At 35.5% G+C, this 23809-nt stretch overlaps 2 protein-coding genes across 5 annotated transcripts; one reads left to right on the forward strand and one right to left on the reverse strand.

The window, feature by feature from the left end:
- Positions 1–1543: 1543 nt before the first annotated feature.
- LOC107761405 (kinesin-like protein KIN-4A) lies at positions 1544–15806 on the forward strand. Of its 4 annotated transcripts, none has more exons than XM_075232603.1 (26): positions 1544–2017; positions 2778–2924; positions 3032–3181; positions 3873–4126; positions 4673–4851; positions 4928–5052; positions 5808–5844; positions 6882–6973; positions 7060–7167; positions 7300–7413; positions 7738–7825; positions 7998–8110; positions 8716–8814; positions 8906–9019; positions 9103–9219; positions 9294–9374; positions 10290–10361; positions 11717–11810; positions 11987–12036; positions 12127–12224; positions 12330–12428; positions 12571–12792; positions 13952–14105; positions 14357–14503; positions 14602–14912; positions 15380–15806. In XM_075232603.1, exons 1-25 carry the CDS (start codon positions 1895–1897, stop codon positions 14827–14829), a joined length of 3105 nt encoding a protein of 1034 aa, XP_075088704.1. In that variant the 5' UTR covers positions 1544–1894; the 3' UTR covers positions 14830–14912; positions 15380–15806. The 4 variants fall into 4 exon arrangements, with proteins under 4 accessions (XP_075088704.1, XP_075088703.1, XP_075088705.1 ...); XM_075232602.1 differs by having other exon boundaries at positions 1549–2017; positions 7983–8110; XM_075232604.1 differs by having other exon boundaries at positions 1549–2017; positions 7983–8110; positions 11717–11795.
- Positions 15807–18245: 2439 nt separating this feature from the next.
- LOC107761404 (uncharacterized) lies at positions 18246–22149 on the reverse strand. Its single transcript, XM_016579631.2, has 2 exons — positions 21772–22149; positions 18246–18980 (listed from the first exon to the last, which is right to left on the reverse strand). Exons 1-2 carry the CDS (start codon positions 21940–21942, stop codon positions 18615–18617), a joined length of 537 nt encoding a protein of 178 aa, XP_016435117.1. The 5' UTR covers positions 21943–22149; the 3' UTR covers positions 18246–18614.
- Positions 22150–23809: the final 1660 nt, after the last annotated feature.

The following is a 23809-nucleotide window of genomic DNA, read 5'->3' on the forward strand; positions in this document are numbered from 1 at the left end:
ATCCATTACAGTATTTATTCTACATTCTTGGTGATTGTTCTTTTACGCTTAATCATTCAGTTTCACGAGATCAATAAATATTATTTACCTTGTTCATCCCTTATGTTTCTCATTCTAGAGTTTATTATACTTGAGATTTACTCTTTTATCTTATTTAATTAATTTAATCAAAAAGGTTTCAAAATCTTTTGGGTCAAACAACATGCATGAATATAGTTGAATACTTTTTTTTTTGGCTCTTATACTAGTCCTAATAGGAAGTAGAAATACTAACTAGATATTGAAGATCTCGTGATCAGTGACCAAGAATTTAATTAAGAGTATTTAAGATCTAATATATATGTAAAAAGTATTTTAACAAAACGTATATTGTATAATTTTTTAATGAATAATATAATTATTATCCTTGAACTTATGTGGGTCCACAACTGCTAGGCTATAGAATTTTTATGGTAGACATATAGACATGTAAAAAATATAATAAAAGAAAAATATAAAATATTAGAAGCCGAATGAAAACAACATCTACCTAGTAATCGTACACAGGATTCCAAATCACGTGGCCTTGCGCTGTGTTGCACCTTTCTTTTCTACCATTTTCTGGGATTCTATTCTATTAGAACGCTGTCCTTCTTTTTAGACGTGATACATACTTGTATATTGGCCATGAAATAGTTTAAAATTAAAAAGAAAAATCAAGAGGAAATAGAAGAAAGAGAAAAGGGGCAAAAGTGTAAATAGAATAACGACCAAAAGTAGAAGGGACAACTGTTTTTGACGGGAAATCAGTAAGAAGCCGTTGCAAAGTCGCGAAAGCCGCCAAGGGCATTTTCGGAAAGAGTGATTCTTAAGTCTTCTCTTCTGACATGTTAAGCATTGGAAGCCATTACTCCTTCCTGACTAACCGTCTGGGCTTCTGTGCATTATTTGTAGTGAAGACCAAGACAACTAAAAAAGAAGAGAAAAATAAAATTCAATTTTTCTTAAAAAATTCATATATATCATTAAAAATTATTTTATATATATATATGAATATTATTTTACTTAAAAATTATGCCGTCACATGTTGTAGTAATAAAAAAAATTATATTATCAGATTAAGTTGTCTATTGAATTTTGACCTATAATATAATAAGAGGAAACTCTCCATATCAAGACCAAATTATAATCTAAAACTGGAGTAATAATCAATTAGATTGTATTGATAATCGTAACATATTTTTTTTAATTTTCTATTTTGGTGTCAGGTATCCGAAACTAATCAATTCGTATTTGCACCATTAAACATGAAATCACTCTATTTAATGATAAATGAATCTTATACTTTCCATCATAAATCATAATCTTTAATGATTATTATCTGTGTATAATAAGTGTGTGTTATTACTTGGCAAAATGTTATGTAATCTGTACAACTGCTATAGATACGCAACAAGTGAAAATTTTGCATTATTGTAATTGGTATGGAGTACTTTCTATAATTAAGCTAAAAATAAAACAACAAAAAGGGAAAAAATGAAAAGAAAAAGAAAATAGAAAGAAGATGTTATGTAAGTGGTAGTTGTCATAGTTGTTACACTACTAACACACACGCACACATACTCAACCAGTGTCACAATCTCCATCTTCTGAAATACTCCTCCATACACCCATTTTCATTTCTCTATTCCCTCAACTACCCTTTTCTCAATCTTCTTACATTTTTTTTCCCAAGTGTGAATAACTAGCTTTCTTTCTTCCTCACCGACTCAATTAGCTGCTGTTGTTGTATCATTTTCTGGTCTCTTAATACTTCCTTTCCAATTCCGTGAAAAAACAATCTTCTCTTCTTCTAACTGTTTTTCCCACTTCCATTTCTTTGACTGTATTATTTTCTTTTCTTGAGAATTTTCTTATGGAAGCAGCTAATGGGGAGGATTGTTGTGTTAAAGTGGCAGTTCATATTAGGCCACTCATTGGAGATGAGAAACTTCAGGGTTGTAAAGATTGTGTCTCTGTCGTCCCTAACAAGCCTCAGGTACTCTAATGTGATTCTTCAGATTTAGCATTTTTGGACTGAATTGGAGATTTTTTGGAGATCTGGATCTTATTGTGATACTCAAGCTCTAAAAAATTTATGCTTAATTGCTTTTTATGGACCTTATGGGTTCTGCATGTTTTAGTTTAAACCTAGTGTTTCTGTAATTGGAGTTTTTACTCTGATAGTTTGTGACGAAAAATGTCGAAGAATCTAACATTCCATCTGCCTGATTGAAGAATGCTAATCCAATTTTCTTTGATTTCTTTCTTCTTAATACATTTTGGGTGGGGTGAGGAGAGGGAAGGTGAAAAGGACTTGACTCTAAGGATTTAATTTTTGTTTGAATGTTTCAAGTGTGGCTCTAAATTGGGGAAAATGAACTTTTATTTTTTTTGGTGCTATCAGGGTTTCATACATGGACTAAAATCCTATTTCCTTAAACTTTTTTTGTTTGTTTCATTTGGATCTGCAATTGACTTTTCTTCTTGAGTTTTGTAGTTTTCTATTGTATAGGAACTGCAATACAACTCACCTGGGTAAAGATTAAGGCTTTCCAAAAGAATCATGCATGTGAACTAATTCCCTTATGCCACTATTTTTGTTTATGTAAAAAGCTTAAACTTCATAGATTGGACTGAGTTCTTTCTCCATATTGATAATTAATAATTACCACTTTTCAGTCTCTTTTATCCTAATTAATTTAATATGCTGCTGCTTTCTAATGACCTTCACTTCTGATAATTGGTTGGGCTTGCAGGTGCAAATTGGAACACATTCCTTTACTTTTGATCATGTTTACGGGAGCACTGCTTCTCCCTCAGCTGCCATGTATGAGGAGTGTGTGGCTCCTCTTGTTGATGGTTTGTTCCAAGGTTATAATGCCACCGTTCTTGCTTACGGCCAGGTAAATCATTTTGGTATACCAGAAGTGTAGGTCTGTAATAGAAGCTATAGTTAAATTCAGGCTTTTTTTTTCCATATTCTTTCAATTTACATTTCAATACAATGCAGACAGGTTCGGGGAAAACATACACAATGGGCACCGGTTTCAAAGATGGTTTCCAAACTGGACTAATTCCCCAAGTTATGAACTCTTTGTTCAACAAGGTTGAGGCTTTGAAGCATCAGGCAGAATTCCAGTTGCATGTGTCTTTTATCGAGGTTTAGTAACTCATTTCTTTTCTTTTGTTTTATTTTAAGTTCACTGAACCTACACATGCCCTTAAAATTTTTCCTGTGATTCCTTTTTCATTTTGTTGATGCTTTAAGCATTTCAGTTCCTGGCGAGTATTTGTCCGAGCAAACTGCTTTTGAAACCGAAGCATCCTCAATGTTCTAGTAGATAGCTCTTATGTTCCCTAAACTGATGCACTTATTTCTTTTGGTGTAGTTAAGATCACTTAAGAACTAATTGATAAGAAAGCTGAGGGACTTTGTTAATTGAGGGCGTAGGCTTCTATTAGGATTTAGCCATAGTAGGGTTATACTTCCATGATGGACTCAAAGTGTACATCAAGTCCAAATTCATGCTGCATTTGGCAACTCTGCACAGGATCGACTTTGCTCATGGATTATGCATTTTCCCGATTTCTTTTAGTTAGATGATATTGGATTTTGTGTTAATTGTTCAAATATGTAGTTTCTTGTCAATGCAGCATCATACAATAGTCTGCTTTCAATTCTCTTTACTTGGAACCTATAGACTGATCAAACATCATTTCTAGAAGCTAACTTTTTCCCCCTATCATCTTGTTCTTTGTATAGACCAGATATATTTTTTATTTGAGTGATGTTACACATACTTTGTGACAGTACTTATGCAGCATTTTTACTAAGATAATTCTTTTTCCAGATACACAAAGAAGAAGTACGAGATTTGCTGGATGCTATTTCTGTTAACAGATCAGAGACAACAAATGGACACAATGGAAAAGTTGCTATTCCTGGGAAACCCCCAATACAAATTCGTGAATCTTCAAATGGTGTTATTACATTGGCAGGATCCACCGAACGCAGTGTGAGAACACTCAAAGAAATGGCTGATTGCCTGGAGCAAGGATCTCTTAGCAGGGCCACAGGCAGTACAAACATGAATAACCAATCAAGGTTGGAACCTAGTTAATTGTATAGTGTACTCTCTCCTCCTTTGCTTATTTTGGTCTGAAACATGATATACTCTCATCCATCTCAAAAAAAAAATGATATACTTTCACATGAAACTCCTAAATTCAAAAAGAAAAAAACTGACATTAATTTTTTTCTTTTTAATTTTCTTTTTTTGGGGGGTTGGGTGGAAGTGTCGGTGAACTTTTGTGCATATAAATGACGATATGAGTTGAGCTTAAATGAAGAAGTGAGGATTCATGTAGCGGACCCCAACTTTTTTGAGACTGAAGCATAGTTATAATGTTCTGATAATTTACAAATGAACTTGGTCCTTTGTTAAGAAAGAAATTATTTAAACGCGTAAGACTTTGACACATGAATTTATTAACACGAATGAAAGAATACAAGCAAACTAATAGGGAGAGTTCTTAAATCCAGTTTTTGTTGCTTGTGTCCTGAAGGACCGAGTATTGACTCGTGAAAGATGCATTCTTTCTGTTAAATTATTTGTAAATATTTATCCCCTTTTTGTTTTCACTTTTTCAGTCGCTCTCATGCCATATTCACCATTACAGTGGAGCAGATGCGCAAGACTAGTTCTAATGACGGCCACAGCAATGAATGCATGACTGAAGAATATCTTTGTGCCAAGCTGCATTTGGTAGATCTTGCTGGTTCAGAGCGAGCAAAACGAACGGGATCAGATGGTCTCCGTTTCAAAGAAGGTTCTTGTTTTAACATTCTTCCTGTCTTTGAAAGTGTCTCTTTCATGTCGGTTATTGACCTACTTGTCCACCACAGGAGTTCACATTAATAAAGGCCTTCTTGCACTTGGAAATGTTATTAGTGCACTTGGGGATGAGAAAAAGCGGAAAGAAGGTGTCCATGTTCCTTATCGAGACAGTAAACTCACCCGGCTATTGCAGGTTTGACATGGTTCCATGTTTTAGGTTGTTCCAATACTTCATCAAGTCACTAAAATATTAAACACAAGGAGAACCAGATCTAAGAATTGGGAAAAACATTTCATATTTCTGTCTGAGCATCTCCTCATTTGTGTGCTATATGTTGGAGCTCTGAACGAACGGGTGTGAAGAGAACTCATTTGATCAAAGTAATCCAAAAGCAGCTTTTGCCTCATTTGGTCAAATGAGTTATCTTTGCTCCTGTTTGTTCTTAAAATGGTCATTGACATCAGGGGCACCTCATGCTTCCCAATTTGTTGATAGTTATGATGCAATCTTGATAATAAATAGTTTCCTGAATATCTTTCCAACATCCAATCTGAATAAGTCCAATCCTTTTCCTGTGATGTAATCAGATTTCTAATATTGAAAGGTTCCCCGAAATCCTTGCTCCTTGGTACTCTTTATTGTAATAGTAAAATGTCAGCTGGCCTTAGTTATAAGTTTTTCTCACTGGAGAATTTATCACATAAAAGAAGAAGTCATCTCGTTGGAAAGGAATTAAATTGGAAAATGAACACTGCGAAAATTGTGGGCTGAGTTTGGCAATAATACAATATTAGGGCGCCTTGTTATTTTAGGATTTGGTAATATCATCATCTTTTAAAGTTGATTTTTTTTTTTTGGACTTTTTGTTTCTCCCTTGTTGATTTTATAGTCTATTTATTTAGTTATTTGTTTATTTTTTCTAATGAAGTGTTTTTGGCAAATGACAGGATTCACTTGGTGGTAACAGTCGGACAGTCATGATTGGTAATTCCAGTTTTAACCCCTTATTCTTTCTAGTTTGAATGGTTTGTGAATAGCATAGTGCATAACCTATTATGTGTGTCAGTCTTGCTGAACTTTTCTACACTTAAGTCTTGCCAAAGAAAGCATTGTGACCGTGACTTAGTGATATTAACTATATACTTTCTTCTGGACCTAGAATAAACCATGCTAAACTGCCAAACAGATTTTCTAATAAGTAGTTTGTCACTCTCGAAATGAACGCTCTAGTTGATTTCTTTGATCATGAATGCACGTCACAGTTTTAGCATTTAAGCAGCAGTTGATTACACTAAATTGTTTCTGTTCACTGGATAATGAAGTGGCTCTTCAGAGATCTTTTGCTTCGGAGACTGCAAAGCTTGCATTTTCTAATGACTTGCACAAGCTTGGTTTCTCTTTAGATTTAGGTGAAAGCCTCTTCTTTATTCTTCTAGGTAAATTATGATATTGAACACAGACCTTGACATCAGTTTAACTTCTTTCCAAATTGGTTGTTTAATTCCCCTCATTGCTTTCAAGCCATCTATTGTTCTTTTCATCTTCTTGAGATGAGCCGAGGGTCTATCAGAAACAACTTCTCTACCCCAGGGTAGGGGTAAAGTCTACGTACACACTACCCTCCCTAGAGCCCAGCTCTACTGGGTTGTTGTTGTTGTTCTTTTTGTTGTTGTTGTTGTATTGCTTTCAAGCCTGTTAGCTGTGGGTGATATGTGTATGGTTACAATAAGGAATCACGTGCGTTTGGCACACCTCATGAGGTGTATTTATCTGGCTCATGATAACACAATTTTATGAAGACATCTTACCTTATCAATTAAAAGGAGAAAAAATCTAAGGAAATAAAAGTGGTCTTTGGAAGAATGAACTAAAGCTTATCTAAAGTAACAATCAGTAGTTGTATCTTATTTAATTAGAGTTGTTATCCTTCTTTCTTGCCAGCCTTTGAGATGTTTCCATGCCTTGTCCTGCGACAAGCAGATTCCTTTTGTATTCTTGCTTATGGTTTATGTATTTTCCAGCATGCATTAGTCCTGCTGATATAAATGCTGAAGAAACTTTGAACACTCTTAAATATGCAAATCGGGCTCGCAATATTCAGAACAAGCCAGTTGTAAGTCTAGTGACAAACCTTATTTCATGAATCTTCTTATCATTTCTGGATCAAGAATTAAGTAGTTTTCCTTAAATTATGTCCAGATCAATCGAGATCCTGTATCTAGTGAGATGCTGAAGATGCGGCAACAACTAGAGTATTTGCAGGCAGAACTCTGTGCCCGTGGGGGAGGTGCTTCATCTGAGATTCAGGTAAATTTTTGTTGTGCTCGGGTGTAGATGTCAGCATACTACCTTTTTAATTAAATATTAAATAAAGCTCTGGATCATCTTCAGTCTTCACTAAATGACAATGGAGATCTCAATTTGAAATTTCATGTCTAGGTACTCAAGGATAGGATTTCATGGCTTGAAGCTAGTAATGAGGAGCTAAGCAGAGAACTGCATGAGTACCGCAGAAGAGGCTCTGGCACTGAGCAATGTGGAACTGAAGTGAAGGTATACATTGAGCTCCCCTCACTTGTAGAAGCCATTTTAAGCCCCCAGGGCTTTGGTCTAGTGGCAGGAATGCAACTTGTGATGTGTGGCTTAGTAGGCGGCTAGGCGCACGTCACGGGTTCGAACGCTACCACAGACAAAAAGTCTGGTAACTGGTATTTAAGCGAAGAAGGGTAGTGGGGCGGGCCCATTATCCACCGAGTTTCGAACAATGAGTCACTGGTCCCCGGGGTTGTCTCGGTTATCAAAAAAAAAAAGAAAAAAAAAAGAAGAGGAATTCTCATCCAACTTAGTTGCTTAACAAATTCTTCATCTCTATTTCAGGCTAATGGTGTCTTTTCAGTAAAAAGCGAAGGCCTCAAAAGGGGCTTGCAAAGTATAGAGTCATCTGACTATCCAATGAATGAAAATGGTGCGTCACTCTCAACTTTTTGTACTAGGTTACGAGGTATATATTCCGATGACTATGTTTGAACTGGGATGTTTTCAGGAAGAAAAGCAATTTTCATTGTCTTAAGAATTTAAAATCTAAATGTTGAAGTGGTTTCAGTATTCTTATTTGGAGCCAGTCTCTGTACTGCCAGGTGATTCAGGAGATATGGATGAAGAAGCAGCAAAGGAGTGGGAACATACCCTCCTGCAAGACACAATGGACAAAGAATTGAATGAGTTAAATAGGCGCTTAGAGCAGAAAGAGGTAAGGCAGACTCTTGAAAGCAAAGTAGATGTTCTTAACATTAAACCAATTTGTTATCGTTTAAAATTGTCTGTTCCTGTGCATATTTTTTTGGGGGGGATTAACCTATTAAAGGGAAGTGCTAGCATTCATTAAAGACGCCCATCATTAATCAGTGTGGTTAAGAACAATATCCATTAGGAGCAGCAAAGCTAAAATTGGGCTAATACATAGTGATTTTGGGAAGTTCTTACAGCTTTTCAAGTGCTTTGAAGTTAGCTACTGTCCCCCCCCCCCTTCTCACATGGACCAGGGAGGCTACTAGGGATTCCACGTCCTTTACTTGATTTTCGCATTTGCAATAGCGACTTTAAACTTCTATTATTAATGCTTTGGCTTTTGCTGTTAGTAAACTCGTGTTTAGATGTTTCTTCTTTGGTATGCCTTGCAGTTAATTGTGAAATAGTTATTCATCAAAAATATTAATTGCGAATATAGAATTTAAACATGGGATAGTGCTCTTGGCTGTGCAGTTCTCTTAGATGGTAACCTTCTATGGTTGCTCATTTTCCTATCTTTGATGCATGTGGTGATTTGACATATATATCTGTGCAACAATAATTCAGTCTGAAATGAAACTTTATGGAGGCTTGGACACCATGGCACTGAAGCAACATTTTGGAAAGAAACTTTTGGAACTTGAAGAGGAGAAAAGAGCGGTGCAGGTAATAGAAAAGCAATGAAAATGTGATCGCACGTTGTCATTTTGAGCTTGTCAAACTGATGTTCCCTTTTTCAATTGACCTGCTGATGCAGCAAGAGAGAGATAGATTATTAGCTGAGGTTGAAAACCTTGCAGCCAACAATGATGGACAAGCACTAAAATTGCAAGACACGCATTCCCAGAAACTAAAGTCCCTTGAAGCACAGGTCTGCCCAATTGTACCATGTTCCATTGTATAGCCATGAGTATCATGCTTAACTCTAATATCTTAAACATGTTTGCCGACCAGATACAAGATCTTAAGAAAAAACAAGAGAACCAGGTTCAGCTTTTAAAGCAAAAACAGAAGAGTGATGACGCAGCAAAGCGCTTGCAAGATGAAATACAATCAATCAAGGCACAAAAGGTTGGTTTACATTTCTCGTTTGCTTAACACCCTTTCTACCACTTATATGCAACTTATGTTCTTTCCTTTTATAGGTACAATTGCAGCATAAGATTAAACAAGAGGCTGAACAATTTCGTCAATGGAAGGCATCTCGGGAGAAAGAGTTAATGCAGGTAGTTTGCTGCTATTACTTTTTCCCCATACGTTCTTCGTCTTGTAACATGTTGGGGGGTCATTATTTGAAAGTGTTGAAAGGGATGACTTTTCTGCTATTTCAGTACTATAAATATTTTCATAAGAGTATTATATTCATGCATTAGTGTTGAGGCAAGTTCAATTAATTCTGGTTGAAATTCTACTTTATGTTGTTAACCAACAATAATTTCCTTGGACCTTATCAAAAAAGATTTCCTTTAAATGCAGTTAAGGAAGGAAGGGAGAAGGAATGAGTATGAGAGACATAAATTGCTATTTCAGTACTATAAATATTTTCATAAGAGTATTATATTCATGCATTAGTGTTGAAAGGGATGACTTTTCTGCTATTTCAGTACTATTAAATATTTTCATAAGAGTATTATATTCATGCATTAGTGTTGAGGCAAGTTCAATTAATTCTGGTTGAAATTCTACTTTATGTTGTTAACCATTACTGTTGAGGCAAGTTCAATTAATTCTGGTTGAAATTCTACTTTATGTTGTTAACCAACAATAATTTCCTTGGACCTTATCAAAAAAGATTTCCTTGAAATGCAGTTAAGGAAGGAAGGGAGAAGGAATGAGTATGAGAGACATAAATTGCTATTTCAGTACTATAAATATTTTCATAAGAGTATTATATTCATGCATTAGTGTTGAAAGGGATGACTTTTCTGCTATTTCAGTACTATAAATATTTTCATAAGAGTATTATATTCATGCATTAGTGTTGAGGCAAGTTCAATTAATTCTGGTTGAAATTCTACTTTATGTTGTTAACCATTACTGTTGAGGCAAGTTCAATTAATTCTGGTTGAAATTCTACTTTATGTTGTTAACCAACAATAATTTCCTTGGACCTTATCAAAAAAGATTTCCTTGAAATGCAGTTAAGGAAGGAAGGGAGAAGGAATGAGTATGAGAGACATAAATTGCAAGCTTTAAATCAGCGACAAAAGATGGTGAGCATTTTACTTTCCTCTTTGTCTTTGCATCGCCTTTCATTTTTCTACAGCAGTTTTAATCTGCTGGCCAAAGTCTAATTTAAAAATCTTCAATCGTACTTCATGAAATGGATGTGTAAGCAGAGGCGGATCCAGGACTTGGAAGTTCCGGGTGCCACACTATGTTGAACGTAAACATATTGCTATTTACACGGTCCAATAAATAGGGTAAAATTTGGCCGGTTTGATCCATTTTGAGCTTCGATTCGGATTATTCATCGTTTTTGTTCAAATTAAAAAAAAATGTATCATTATGAGAACTTGGAACAAATCATAAGAATATCAAAAGTATTACTAATGTTATAAATCTTTCAATTACAATTATCTTCAAGTTTTTATATTCTGAAGACGTTCGATGATGACATCATTATTTACATTTGCAAATACTCCATGTTTTCTTAGTGAAATATCAAAATAACCACACAAATTTAAAAGAGTACTATAATATAGTCAACTTTCATCATTTTCTAAAATCTAAACCTTTTTTTATTATTTTATAGTTTACTATCTAAAACCATTTTATTAATATTTATGTCATTTGTTAAAATTGTATAGTACTTATTAATATGGAGGTTGCACTTGCACATACCCAGGACTAATACTTAAAGAAAAAGAGAAAAAGTCAAGAATTAATTAAACAGAAAAAGATTTAACTAAGATTAATTTAGAATAGCAAATCAGGATATTTTTTTTTAAAAAAAGGTATATTTGCAGCAAGGCAAAAGAGCAAAATATATATAAAAATGTGTATTTTCCGTTAAAAAAAGGGAGAAATACACAGAAAAATATGAATTAAAAACAATTACCAAAAAGAAAAATATGAAATAAAAGAAGTGCATTTCCTTCAAGCCAAAAAGAGCAAAACCAAGGCAGAACACACAAACGTCCCAGGTGGAATTCGAACTCCCATCATTTAGGCGGAATCCTTAACCCTTTGCCAGTGGCATCATGCTACGTTTTATTACTGCGGGTGCCACATTAAATATATAGACATATTCATATATGTATATACAACATAAACACTGTCTCGACCGAAGCTTGCGGGTGGCGTGCCACCCCTCTCTACAACGTAGATCCGCCCCTGTGTGTAAGTGGCAATTTTTGTTATCCTTTACGAAAAAATTCAGCCACTTGAACATCTATCTGTACCCCTCCTGCTCATATTGTGGCTATAGTACATTTGACAGCATTGATTTAGTGGGTAACATAAGTTGGTGGCTTTACTAGAATAATGTGGACAAGAGTCAAGCTCGTGTAAGGAGGTGATCACAGTAAATATCTGAATTGTATATGACATCATGGATTTATTTCAGGTTCTTCAAAGAAAGACAGAGGAGGCTGCAATGGCAACCAAGAGACTGAAAGAATTGCTAGAAGCACGTAAATCTTCAGGTCGTGAAAACTCAGGTTTGCACTGCATTGAGCTTTATCTGATGCCTTTGTTGTGGATCACTGTGCATTTCTGTTTCTAATTATAATAAAGGGTATCAAGAAATTTGCTCTCATATAAAGTTCCATTGAAGTTCTACTAAGTTCTGAACTTTTAACTGTTCATTTTTACATATGTTGTGTTTAACATGCAGTTACTAGCAATGGCCACATTACTAGCAATGGCCACATAGCAAATGGACAGGTACTAATCTAGCTCTCTTTTGGACTCTAATGGATTTTGTTTCTGTACCTGTTCGATCGAAGAATTTACTCAAGTATCTTTTGCATTCAGAGCAATGAGAAATCATTGCAACGTTGGCTTGATCATGAGCTTGAAGTGATGGTGAATGTTCATGAAGTTCGTCACGAGTATGAGAAGCAAAGTCAAGTGTATGTAATAAACTTTAGTTTACCTAAAGAAATCTTCTCTTAATGTGTACACACTCAACAATTCATGTTCTTTGAATTTCTTAAAATTGATTCTTTTCATCTCAGACGAGCTGCACTGGGTGAAGAGCTAGCAGTGTTGAGACAAGTTGATGAATTTGCCTCAAAAGGACTGAGTCCTCCAAGGGGTAAAAATGGTTTCTCTAGGTGTGTATACTAAACTCTTCTTATCTTTCAGCCAATAGTGGATTCTTTAATTCTCCAAAATGCAGCTGGAAGAGCATTAACTACATTAAACTACTAAAGCAAGTTCGGTGTAATGGATTTCTATTCATGGTTATCTGTTCAGGGCATCTTCAATGTCGCCAAATGCTAGAACGGCACGAATTGCTTCCCTTGAGAATATGTTAAGCATTTCATCCAATTCTCTAGTTGCCATGGCTTCACAACTTTCAGAAGCAGAAGAACGAGAGCGTGCCTTCAGCAATCGTGGGCGTTGGAACCAGCTCCGCTCAATGGGGGATGCAAAAAGTTTACTCCAATATATGTTCAATTCTCTTGCTGATGCAAGGTATCTGCTGATGTGTTTTGCATCTTGTAGTATGAGTTGTTATTATCTGAAGCTTGATAAGTAGAAATAACTAGAATCTTTATGCTCTGTATTAAAGAAGGAATTGCGAAAGGAAATAGAGAAACTGAAGGTCTACTGCAACTAAAACTATCTGAAACACTAGATAGGTCTTTTGAGCTTAGCTGTGGAATGTGGATTAGGAGCATACTGCTTAGGTCCAGTAGTGAGAGTTTTCAACCCAAAAAGATTTTGTATCTTGGTAAGCTAGGGACGTCAAAAGGTTATGAAAGCGGGTTCCAAAAGGGTAAGCAGGTCTTGTCTTTACCTTAGAGAGTTCATTTAGTCTCCATATGTTTACACAAGTGTAAAATTCCACATCATCCCAGTCAAAAAAGTTCCACTCAAAAAAAAAAAAAAGGAAGGAAGACAGAACCTTGGAAGATTTCCTTAGGAATGAGTGCATACGATACCCTAACTGAACACTATCTCATATGGTACTTGGGGTCTAAGTTGCTCCGACACGGCAGTTTAGGACCTTAGGAATGCTTCACACTTGTGCTACACGAAACTAGTATGGGTGTGGGTATGGGATCCGTACCGGATGTGGTCAAACAATTTTGGGTACTTTGACCATGACAGACGGAAAAATTCGAGACGAGATACAATTTGATTCCCGAAATCAGAACCAAATCTAGGGTAAATTTGAAGAAAATAGCATACCTTATCTAGGAAATCAATCATTTACTTATCTATAACTTGAGAATAAAAAAAAATCCACACTTTACAAGATATTCGTAAATATTCCACAAAATTTTCATAATTTAGAGATATTTTTATGTTTTTTATTTTTTCAATTATTTTTAGACGTATCCCTGCACCCGTATCCGTACTAGGATCTGTATCCCCGAAATTTAGAATTTACATCTTGAAGGATCCAATCTCTAGATCTGCGCCCGTGTCGGACACCCGCAACCGTATCCGAGCAACATAGCTTGGGATAACTGTCTCTACCTCAAAGTGCATATGAATTCTGGATGATTTCTGACATGACGTCCAGCTATTAACTAAAAACAAATTTGAAGAAGCAACATCTCATTTAGTTCTATTTGCGGCAGCCCGCGGGATTTTTTTTGCTTTAACCCCTCATTATGTCATCCAGATGCCAACTTTGGGAGAAGGAACTTGAGACCAAGGAAATGAAAGAGCAGATGAAAGAACTCATTGGTCTATTGCGGCAGAGTGAAATCAGGAGAAAGGAAGTTGAAAAGGAGCTTAAGCAAGCTGTTCAAGATGCATTGGCTTCCCCAGCTTCGGTAGGATTTTACTTTCTTTAGTCCCAGATTATATATCAAGTGTTTTAGATCTTATTTTAAGGGAAACATGCAAGGCTTTTAGATAGTAATATTTTTGAGTTTTGAAAGAAATGCCTGATTGAGTCTGCGTGCTATATGGTTAAGTGCATCATGTTTATGCATACTGTTGAACTGTAGTTACAAGATCAGAATGGATTACATTCTTATGTTTTACATTTTCCCTATACTGATGATGTTGCCATGAGAAACAGGTTATCTCTAACAAGCAATTTGTTGATGAGATGAGCGGTCCACCGTCTCCAATCCCTGTACCAGCACAAAAACAGCTCAAATATTCAGCTGGCATTGCTAATGCGTCAGTCAGAGAGGCAGCAGCCTTTATAGATCAAACACGAAAGGTTGCTCTAATGTTTTTTTTCCTACCTCTTTGACAGTTGCCGAACTCAAGTTTACCATTATTAACAAAAATGGCTGATAATAAGCTCTAATGATGCAGATGGTGCCACTAGGCCAATTGACGATGAAGAAATTAACAGGAGCAGGACAAGGTGGGAAGCTGTGGAGGTGGAAGAGAAGTCATCATCAGTGGCTATTACAGTTCAAATGGAAGTGGCAAAAACCTTGGAAACTCTCTGAGTGGATTAGACACAGTGATGAAACAATTATGAGATCACGGCCCCGTACCCAGGCTCTGCCAGATATTATGTGCAGAAATGGTCACTAGCTTATTCATGCCAACTGTATATTCTATTCTGATCTCTTTTGACCCCAACACATGGTACAGGAAGAAGCTGGAAATAAGTGCTGGTAAGTCTATTTTTTTAATTATACTGTGATTTGTCTCTTATTTTCTGAGATTTTAACTGCCTTTGCCTCCATAAAATTGATAAATGAACACTCGTTTGACTGATTTCACATGGTTCCATATTTTGGTAATGGAAGCATTTCGTCCTCGTTATGGACAAAAAAAAAATTATTCAAGGAATAAATTACAGTAGGAGTGTCCGACGCGTGGCCACACTTATGCTTAACTTGGATAACTAACATTGCAACATAAACAGTGAATTGGGAGCTATATTATGGTTTATCAAGAAGCATAAAATTCTGTCGTTTCTTACTTGAAGGGAAAATGTAAAAAACGAGAAGCATTGACATAAAGGTCAAATTGCCTAGTCATAGACGCACTTCAATTTGCTATATCTATTGAGCCTTTATCTATTTATTAGGTAGTAACTTATTTTCAAGAACATGGGTTAATGCCATTTGCAATACAGGTATTATATGTGCAGGTTGCAGTTCAAGTGGTCGAGCCGTGGAGGGGATTTTGGTATTAGGGTGTTCTTAAAGGAGTGGTTTAGTTGGAGTTGCTAGATCTTTGAATTTTTAAACTGTGGTTATTCATCAGCAGCATCTTGTGAATATATTGAAGCTACATTAGGATTGCCTCAGTAATTACTGAACAATACTTAGAAAGTGGATGGTGAAGTTGCCAGTAGATTTTAGTTATAGGAGATTTGTGTATACATTTTGGCAAATAACATAAACTTGAAGGAATTCCTCCGTCAGGTCACAGAAGCATGTCAAAAGATCCTATTGTTTGAATTTGTTTTGGTCATTCTTGATAAATTTGTGTAATGTACATTGTGTAAGCACAACATTGATTTTGGTTAAAGTATAATGAAATATGCAGCATTTTCTATAGCAGCTGGACTTACTTCTTTTGGTCCCTTTTTCTTGTTGTATCAAAATGGTAGTGTAATAACATTTCACTTTATGTATTTATGGAGAACATAGCTTATAGAGCCTCCCCCCCCCCCTCTTTTGTCTCTTCACCTGAACCAAGCTAGTTAAACTAGCAACCAGTTGCAGTGTACGTGAGTGCATTTGCAATGGAATGCTATGTTAGAGTGAGGGTATTTTTTGCATTTCTTTTGGTGATATGTTCTGGAAGTTGGGGGTCATGCTACTTATACCAGCATAGCAGCCTCATTTGTTTCCACTTAATGGAGGTCTGAATCTTAATCATTCAGATCTCAGACATTTAAGTGCATTTGTTTTTCTGAATCTTAATTATTCAGATCTTAATCATTAAATGTGTTTGTTTTTTTTACTTCACAACCACTTAATGGGTTCGAATAGGTTGTATGATTAAGATTCATAACAAAGATTTAATTTCATTAAGTGCTATCATCCATGTCCATTGTTAATTGTCGCCATCGCCTACCATTATCAACTACCACCATTCTACCATCACCGCCACCATACTCAACCACCACCACCATCATTCTCAATCATAGCCGCCACCATAATCGATTACCACTACCTATCATCCGCACCATTCCCACCGTCATCATTCTCAAACACAAACAACACTCATTCACCTCAACTACCACAACTAACTACCCCATCACCATCAACAACCATAACCTACACTGCACATCATTATTAACTACCACTACCCACCACCATTTTCTTCAATCACATCTACTACCACCTTCCGCCACTATTAACTATCATCACTCACCACCACCATCCTCAATCATAATCGTCACCACTAGCTACTACCCTGAACCACAATCATCAACCAAACCTACCACCAACCACCGGCTATAGTCGACATTCATAAACACCATCGTTAGCCATCGCCACCAGCAACTGCCATATTTTAAATTTTTTTTATATATTTTATTGATAGAATATTAGATTAATTAATATTTCATTTGAATTTTATGTTCATTAATTTTCAAATAAAGATAAAGTTTATACATTCAGATATTAAAAATCAAATAATCGTAATCATTTAGTATTCAGATCTTAATACATATCTTAATATTCATATGTATATTCAGATTCAGATGTCTTAATCTTAAAAAAACAAATGAGGCCAGTATGCTAATCTTCAGATGTGAAAAGATTGTTAAGCACAAGTTTGACTATGGGTGTTTAACGGGTCAGGTTGACCTGTTTCCGGACCGGCCCAAACCGGTATTAACCTAGACCGGTAGTAGGGGGCCGAGTAGCGCTGGGTTTGGGGGGTTAGGGGGTTGGGACGTTTACATTTTTCTTCACGGTAAACCAGACCGGTCAACTCCGACCAAGGGAAAACACTATTGAACCAGTTAACCGGACCAGCCTGAATAATTTCAACGGTTATTTTCTGAATATTTTTTAAATCCATTTGACCGTTGGCAACCGTCAGCTTCAAATTTGACCAATGGCCAACAGATATTTTGCAAGAATAGCTCGTTTTTGGGTAATTTTTTTTTTAAAAAATAACACTTTAAGTAATTACTAATTTAGCCCTTTGAAAAATTATAAATACACCCCATCTTTCTCATTTCTTCACTCATCTCTCATTTCTCAAACTTAAATTCTCAATTCAAGTTAAATCATGCCCCGTGATTCTAGAGTGTGCTCATATGTTTGGGAACACTTTGAGGTGGTAGAAGAAAATGAAGAAGTTCACAAAGTAAAGTACAAGAACTGTGGTCAAGTCTTAAATCTTCGTCTAAAGTGGGTGGGCACGAGCTGTTTAAGGAGGCATATGAAGAGTTGTCTTGAGTGTCCTTCATAAATTCGTATTTAAGTTGATTTGAGACAATTTGTGTTATTTTAAAATTATTAGACGTATTTATGCTTAATGTTTTAGTTTGTTAGATTAATTTAAAATATTATTATGCAATGAAAATTTGAAATGGAACTATGAAAGCCTTTGAAGTTTTATCCTTATATATCAAGTTATTATAGCGCTTAAGTATCCAATATAAGATTTATACTATAAGTTATATTTTTTTCATGTTCATTGTATTATCTTAAATTCCTAATGAATATTTCAAATATAAGAGTTTTAAAGTCTTTGAAATTTATTCAAACACTCTTTTTATAAAATTATTTTTTTGTTTTATATTTTTACTTTATATTAATATAAATTACGATAGTTATACAAAATACAAAAAAAAAAATTTAAATAAACCCAATTCCGGTTCAATATTTAACCGGATGGGCCCGAACCCATTAAACCCGGTATGGAAAAACCAGTAACTGGCCCGGATTGGTGACCGGACGGTCACTTTTTTTTCCGACCGGGCCCGGCCCACCCCTTTGACACCTTTAAGTTTGACACAACCATAACTTACAAGCTCACACAAGGGACATGCGTATTATTTGAAAACATCTTAAACAGCACAAATGTGCACAAACACACTCCTAGAACCGAATACATTTGCTGTAACCAATATCTAACCATATGACGTTAAGTAATGAGTACTACCTCAGGCATTCATAACTTCAGCCACCAAATTGGCCATGTAACGCTTACAGCAACATGCCTTTAAGGAGAGTACATCTGGAACCAAGAGCAGGTTATGTATATAGTAGAAACTACCACCTATGGTGCACAAGCACCATGCACGAGATATAAGCCTCTCATGATGAGTAATGACATGAAAAATGTAGCACTCAGTCCAAGACCGAGCAAGGAGATGTAACCCAATCAAGTAGCAAACTATGTCACATTTTGCAACACCAGAATGAGTAGTGCTCATCTTTGCGGTGCGTGCTAACTAGACCCCCACAGTGTAAGCAGACAAAGCTGGTTCCATCAGAGAATGCATCAAGCATTATCTGTTTTCTGCCAGTTTCAGCTAGTATTGACATTCCATCAACATCTACTTCAATTGGTTTATCCACTGTATTATGTTCAGACGGTTGGGATACAGGAGGCATGGCCTCAGCAATGGCACACTCAGCAAATAAAGAAGCCAGCTCATCTGCAGCCACACTTGCCTGTACTTTATTTCTGTACAGTTCCTGAGCACGATTCAGGGCTTGAAATACAGCTTGCTCACCGCCTTTGGTTCTCATGGCCATCACCACCTGTTACCGCATTTAATTAATACCAAGATTAACATGAACACAAAAGGAAAATGAGAATTTTTCATAACACTATAATGTCAGTGAAAAATCTGAATATATATATGGTACAGAACTAATTGTTTTTGGGCGTATACCCCACTAATTTTTGCAACTCAGAGTCATGAGGTCCATTTAACTGCTAAAAGCACCTTAACATCAATCTCTATCTTGCCAAGTGTAAGCGGTCCTTTAGCCATTTGTTCAAGGCCATTAACAACCTAGAATAGATCTTACGCATGGATGCTACATTTCTATGCACAAGCCATTTGTCCCAAATCTTTTGAAATATCTCTAAATTACCAATATTTCAAAAGATTGTAGTCCGGACAAGGCTGCGCCACAATAGACCTTTGTAGTCCGGCCCTTCAAGTATGTTATGGACAAGTGACTTCATGGCCTATGACACTCGTCATGCCAAGGGACCATTTTACATCCTATAATTAGCTAATCATAACTACATTATTTGCAATCACACGCACTCATAAGCCTTCCTTCAACAGCTCTCTCATGCCCAGTTTTTCAAATGTAAAAGATGTTTGACAAGCGCTTGAAGGTGAATCTACGCATAAGCTATTTGTTTAAGTGGAAAATGTATATGGATGAGTGACTTCATGTTTTGCTAAGTGGCAAGTGGACATAATCAAGTGTCTTGCCACTTAACATGTAACCATAACAAATGGCATGGTTAGAAACATCTCCTCTTCCTATAAATACCCCATTTTTACTCCTTCATGAACATACAAAAAATTGGCCTAATTATGGCTTCCTCGTGCATCAGAATTATTACTTTATCCTAATATCTACTCTCTTTAGCCTTATTTTCTATACAATTAATCTCCATACAAATGCTTAGCTACTATATCTTTTCTTCTTTTCCACTCATAAGTTGTTGGCTGTTATTTAAATTTTGATGTTCGGGTACTCCTTTTTCCATAAGAGGAAGGCTACTTTAATCCTGAGAGAAGTTTCATACTGCTGAAATAAGTAAGTGATAAATAATGACACTAAAATAGTTATTTATTTATGAGGAGATAACAAGGAGCTTGAGTCATACTAGACATCGTCCTGTTTTAGGACAGTGTCTAACACGACACAAACTCCACATATATCTGCTCATATATAAATAGCAATAACAAAACCAACAATTACGCCTTAGTCCCAAACAAAGTTGGGGTTGACGGTATGAATCCTCATATATAAATATTGTCAATATTTTTCCTTGCTTTCAACAATCAAAGAAACTATTTCATCCCGGATTAAACAAGTTTGCCTCTATGAGGCAGTAGGAGCAACAAAATTTAAATAACAATTCAGCAAGTCAGAAAAGAGGAATAACAACAGGAACAGTTAATAGTTTGTTGAAGAAAAAAATCACAGGAAGAAACACCAGGCGTACAAGAGTTGTTGAAGGACGCTTATGATTGCAGAATAATAGGATTTCGACTAGTTATTTATTAGCTGTGAAACGGCCTCTTATCATAACAAATGCCATATGTTATGAAGCCACTTGTCTGTAACCCCATGCATGAAGCCAATTCGCTAATCTCTTTAGCCACTTGTCCATAACTCTCATGCGTGAAGCCATTTGTAAAAAATCGTTTGAAATGTTGTCAACGATATTGTCAATTAAGAGATACTTCAAAGGATTTGGCAAAAGTGGCTTGTGCATGAAATGTGACATCCATGCACAAAATCTATGTGAGGTAGCTAATGGACTTGAACAGTAAAATGCAGAATAATTAATAGTAACACTTATCAAAAAGTTTTAGATCATACCAATTAGGCCTCAAACCTAAGGAGGTTTATGAGGTGACAATAACACCACTAGAGTATCTTTTTTACAATAACACCACTACAAAAACTTTTTGTTTCTTAAATCTTAGGCAGTGAAACAGAGAGTCTACTACAGAATCGTATATCATCACAGTATGGAATAGCAGATTGCTACTTCAGTTATACTGGAACTGTTTGAGACATCCCAATAAAAAAGCTCACACTGCCGGCACTAAAATATTTAATGATATCTTAGCATGTTAACTACGTTACATTTCTCCACTAATCATGTACTCACCCTTCATTGACATAAGCAACAGAGTTGACAGGCAATAAGAATTCAGCTAAGCTCTTAGAAGTTGTCCATGAAGTGTCAATTCTAGCACGTCTAACAATCTATTTATCCATCAACGGAGACTCTCTTAGTGAATCTTCGCTGACAATGATTACAGGATAGTGTATCTCACATTCCACAATAGGTAGGTATGAATATCTTTCTTACATATTTCAAAAATACTCTTGTAAAATCTACACAACTTCATAACGCCAATCCTATGAGACACCTGAATGTCAGGATGTGTAGCCTAGAATTGTCAGCTAAATCCAAGTTATTACAGTGTACTTCGTCTGTCTGGTTTAAATTATACAAGTATCTGAGATTATTTAGATTGCTGATTATTAAAGAAAAAATTGATTAGATTAAATCAGCTTATAGTTGGTTATTAGATAAAGAATAAATTTTCTGTCAAAATAACCTAATAGTGAATATGATCATGAAAATTAGTATAAACCAAAAAGTGAAATTAAGTCTGTTAAAAATGGCCACACAAAAAACAACACTAGCATTTACATAAAAACTCACCGCTCACTCAATAGTTAAATTAAGAGACAGTTAGCATTCATTTTCAGTCAAATAAAGAATTTAAAATCATATAAAATTTCAGAAGACGAGGCTAAAGGTAGGGAGAAATGAGATTACCGCTTGGAGAGCCTGAGAAGGCTTGCCTTGATCGATAAGCTGGCGAGCAGTAGTGAGCATGCCTCTAACGACGTCGTGTTTGCCCGAACTGGAATGCAGTTGTGACCGTGGAGGTTGCGGTGGCGCCGCCGCGGACTCCGCCTCCATCATGTCAGTGTCCGTACTGTCCATGGCATTTCAGTTGCAATTTGCGATCTGCACTTTTGTCGCTGAAGAGTATTTTATTTCTGACTCTTATTGTACTGAAGGGTTGGTATTTGATTGAAGGTATTAGTAAAAAGAGATGAAGATAAGAGAAATGGCGAAGAGACAAGCAGATGTTTCTAGCAATTTCTGGAATATTTGCCCCTTCCCACCCCCCAACACTCATCTTTCCTCCTCGGCTCTTCTATCATCATCCCCTCGGCTGATTGTTCTCTTATTGGGCCTTTTATTTTATGGGCTTTTCACGCCTAGGCCCAATTAAACTACAGTCCAGTGACGCATTAATTCATTTCTTTGTGCCTAAAAATTAGGAAATTTTACCTCCTATAGCAAAATTTTACACCTTATTTATTATAAATAAATATTCTTTTAAAATATTATTTTCTATAGCTACCTTTTAGGTTTTATAGCAAAATATGTATTTATGGTCACTCCCTACCGTTTAGCCATTAAATACGCTGAGTAATATTTTTCTCTCTCCTACTTTATGTTCTTTCTCTCACAAGACCACCGTATAGTATATAATTTCAGAAACCATGATCTCTCTCTCTCAAATTATCTCGCAAAATTTTCAAATTTTTTTGCTCCAAAAAGTTGTGATAAGTGTTAAAGTTGTTAGATTTTCGCTAGTACATTGCTTCTTCTGTTTCCCTTTACTAATTTTTTAGAAATAATCACCATTGTTATGCTTTTACCAGAAAACTCAAAATTTCATCTCCAATAGCTGATTCAACAACTCACAAGTGGGTTACCCGACATTGAAACAAGCCCAATTTGAGAAATCTTCGAAAGAATCAACACTTTCTGATGCGGAAAAGAGAAGAAAACATATGGATGATGATTCAGGGGTTAAGGGAAAAGATACTTTATTTTCATTGTATTCAATATATCTCGTCGTATTTCATGTATTTCATTGTATTCACTGTCTTTAGTTTTTTTCTACTTTTTTAATATATTCACTGTATTTAATTGTATTCAATGTAATTATATAATTTCAAAGCTTCACTTTGTTTCACTGTTTTGTGCAGCATTATATATTCAGTAGTCTGTATTCAATATATTGTAGAATGTATTCATATATTTTTTTAATTAATATAATTTATGTATTCATATGTATATATGTATTCAAATGTATCTGCAGTATGTATTCATATGTTTTGCACTATAGATAACCTGATATACTTCTCGCGAATACAGCTCGCGAATACATATGAATACAGTCTATGTTTAGCTGGACTTTCTTGTTTTCCGCCAAGTTTTGCTACTGTATTCATGAATACAGTAGCCTGAATACATCGAATACTCTCTATAACAAGTGAAAACATAGTTATAGGAAATAATTAAATAAATGATAGCTATAGCAAATTAATCGCCATTAAACAATAGTCATTTCTGAAAATTTCTCTAAAAATTACATGGTATAACTAATGTATACACTGTATTTATCATACATAAATACACTTTAAATAATTATAATTCGTAGCTATTTTTTGTATTTTGTAGCAAGGTAAATACAGTATATACGGTGCATGGAGTCACATACAATGTTACAGTAATTATGTGTATCACTGTATTAAACTCTAAACTGTATTGCTTTATAAAAATTCTTCCTATACTAAGGTAGGGAATTCGACAAAGAAAAAGTATATAAAGGTTGGGAAGTCTCACATCTAATATTGAGGCATTTAATTGATTAAAGTTATGTATTTTTTGCCACTCCTCGAGGTCAAGCAGGCATATATTAACCTGAAACGGACATGTGTGTTTAGTGGTTAGATCGAATTAATTGTGTATTTGTGTTGCTAACTCTTCTGCTACACGAAAAGTTTGAACA

The sequence above is a fragment of the Nicotiana tabacum genome, chromosome 16 (assembly GCF_000715075.1).
Source record: "Nicotiana tabacum cultivar K326 chromosome 16, ASM71507v2, whole genome shotgun sequence".
NCBI classification, from domain to species: domain Eukaryota; kingdom Viridiplantae; phylum Streptophyta; class Magnoliopsida; order Solanales; family Solanaceae; genus Nicotiana; species Nicotiana tabacum.

Bases quoted from the DNA above. Each gene is read 5' to 3' on its own strand.
- LOC107761405 (XM_075232602.1), top strand. From the start codon at position 1,895: ATGGAAGCAGCTAATGGGGAGGATTGTTGTGTTAAAGTGGCAGTTCAT. The intron at 5,845-6,881 runs GTAATTCCAGTT...TGTATTTTCCAG, and splicing joins CAGTCGGACAGTCATGATTG to CATGCATTAGTCCTGCTGAT. The intron at 9,375-10,289 runs GTAGTTTGCTGC...CTTGAAATGCAG, and splicing joins GGGAGAAAGAGTTAATGCAG to TTAAGGAAGGAAGGGAGAAG.
- LOC107761404 (XM_016579631.2), bottom strand. From the start codon at position 21,942: ATGGACAGTACGGACACTGACATGATGGAGGCGGAGTCCGCGGCGGCG. The intron at 18,981-21,771 runs GTAATCTCATTT...ATGCGGTAACAG, and splicing joins CTTCTCAGGCTCTCCAAGCG to GTGGTGATGGCCATGAGAAC.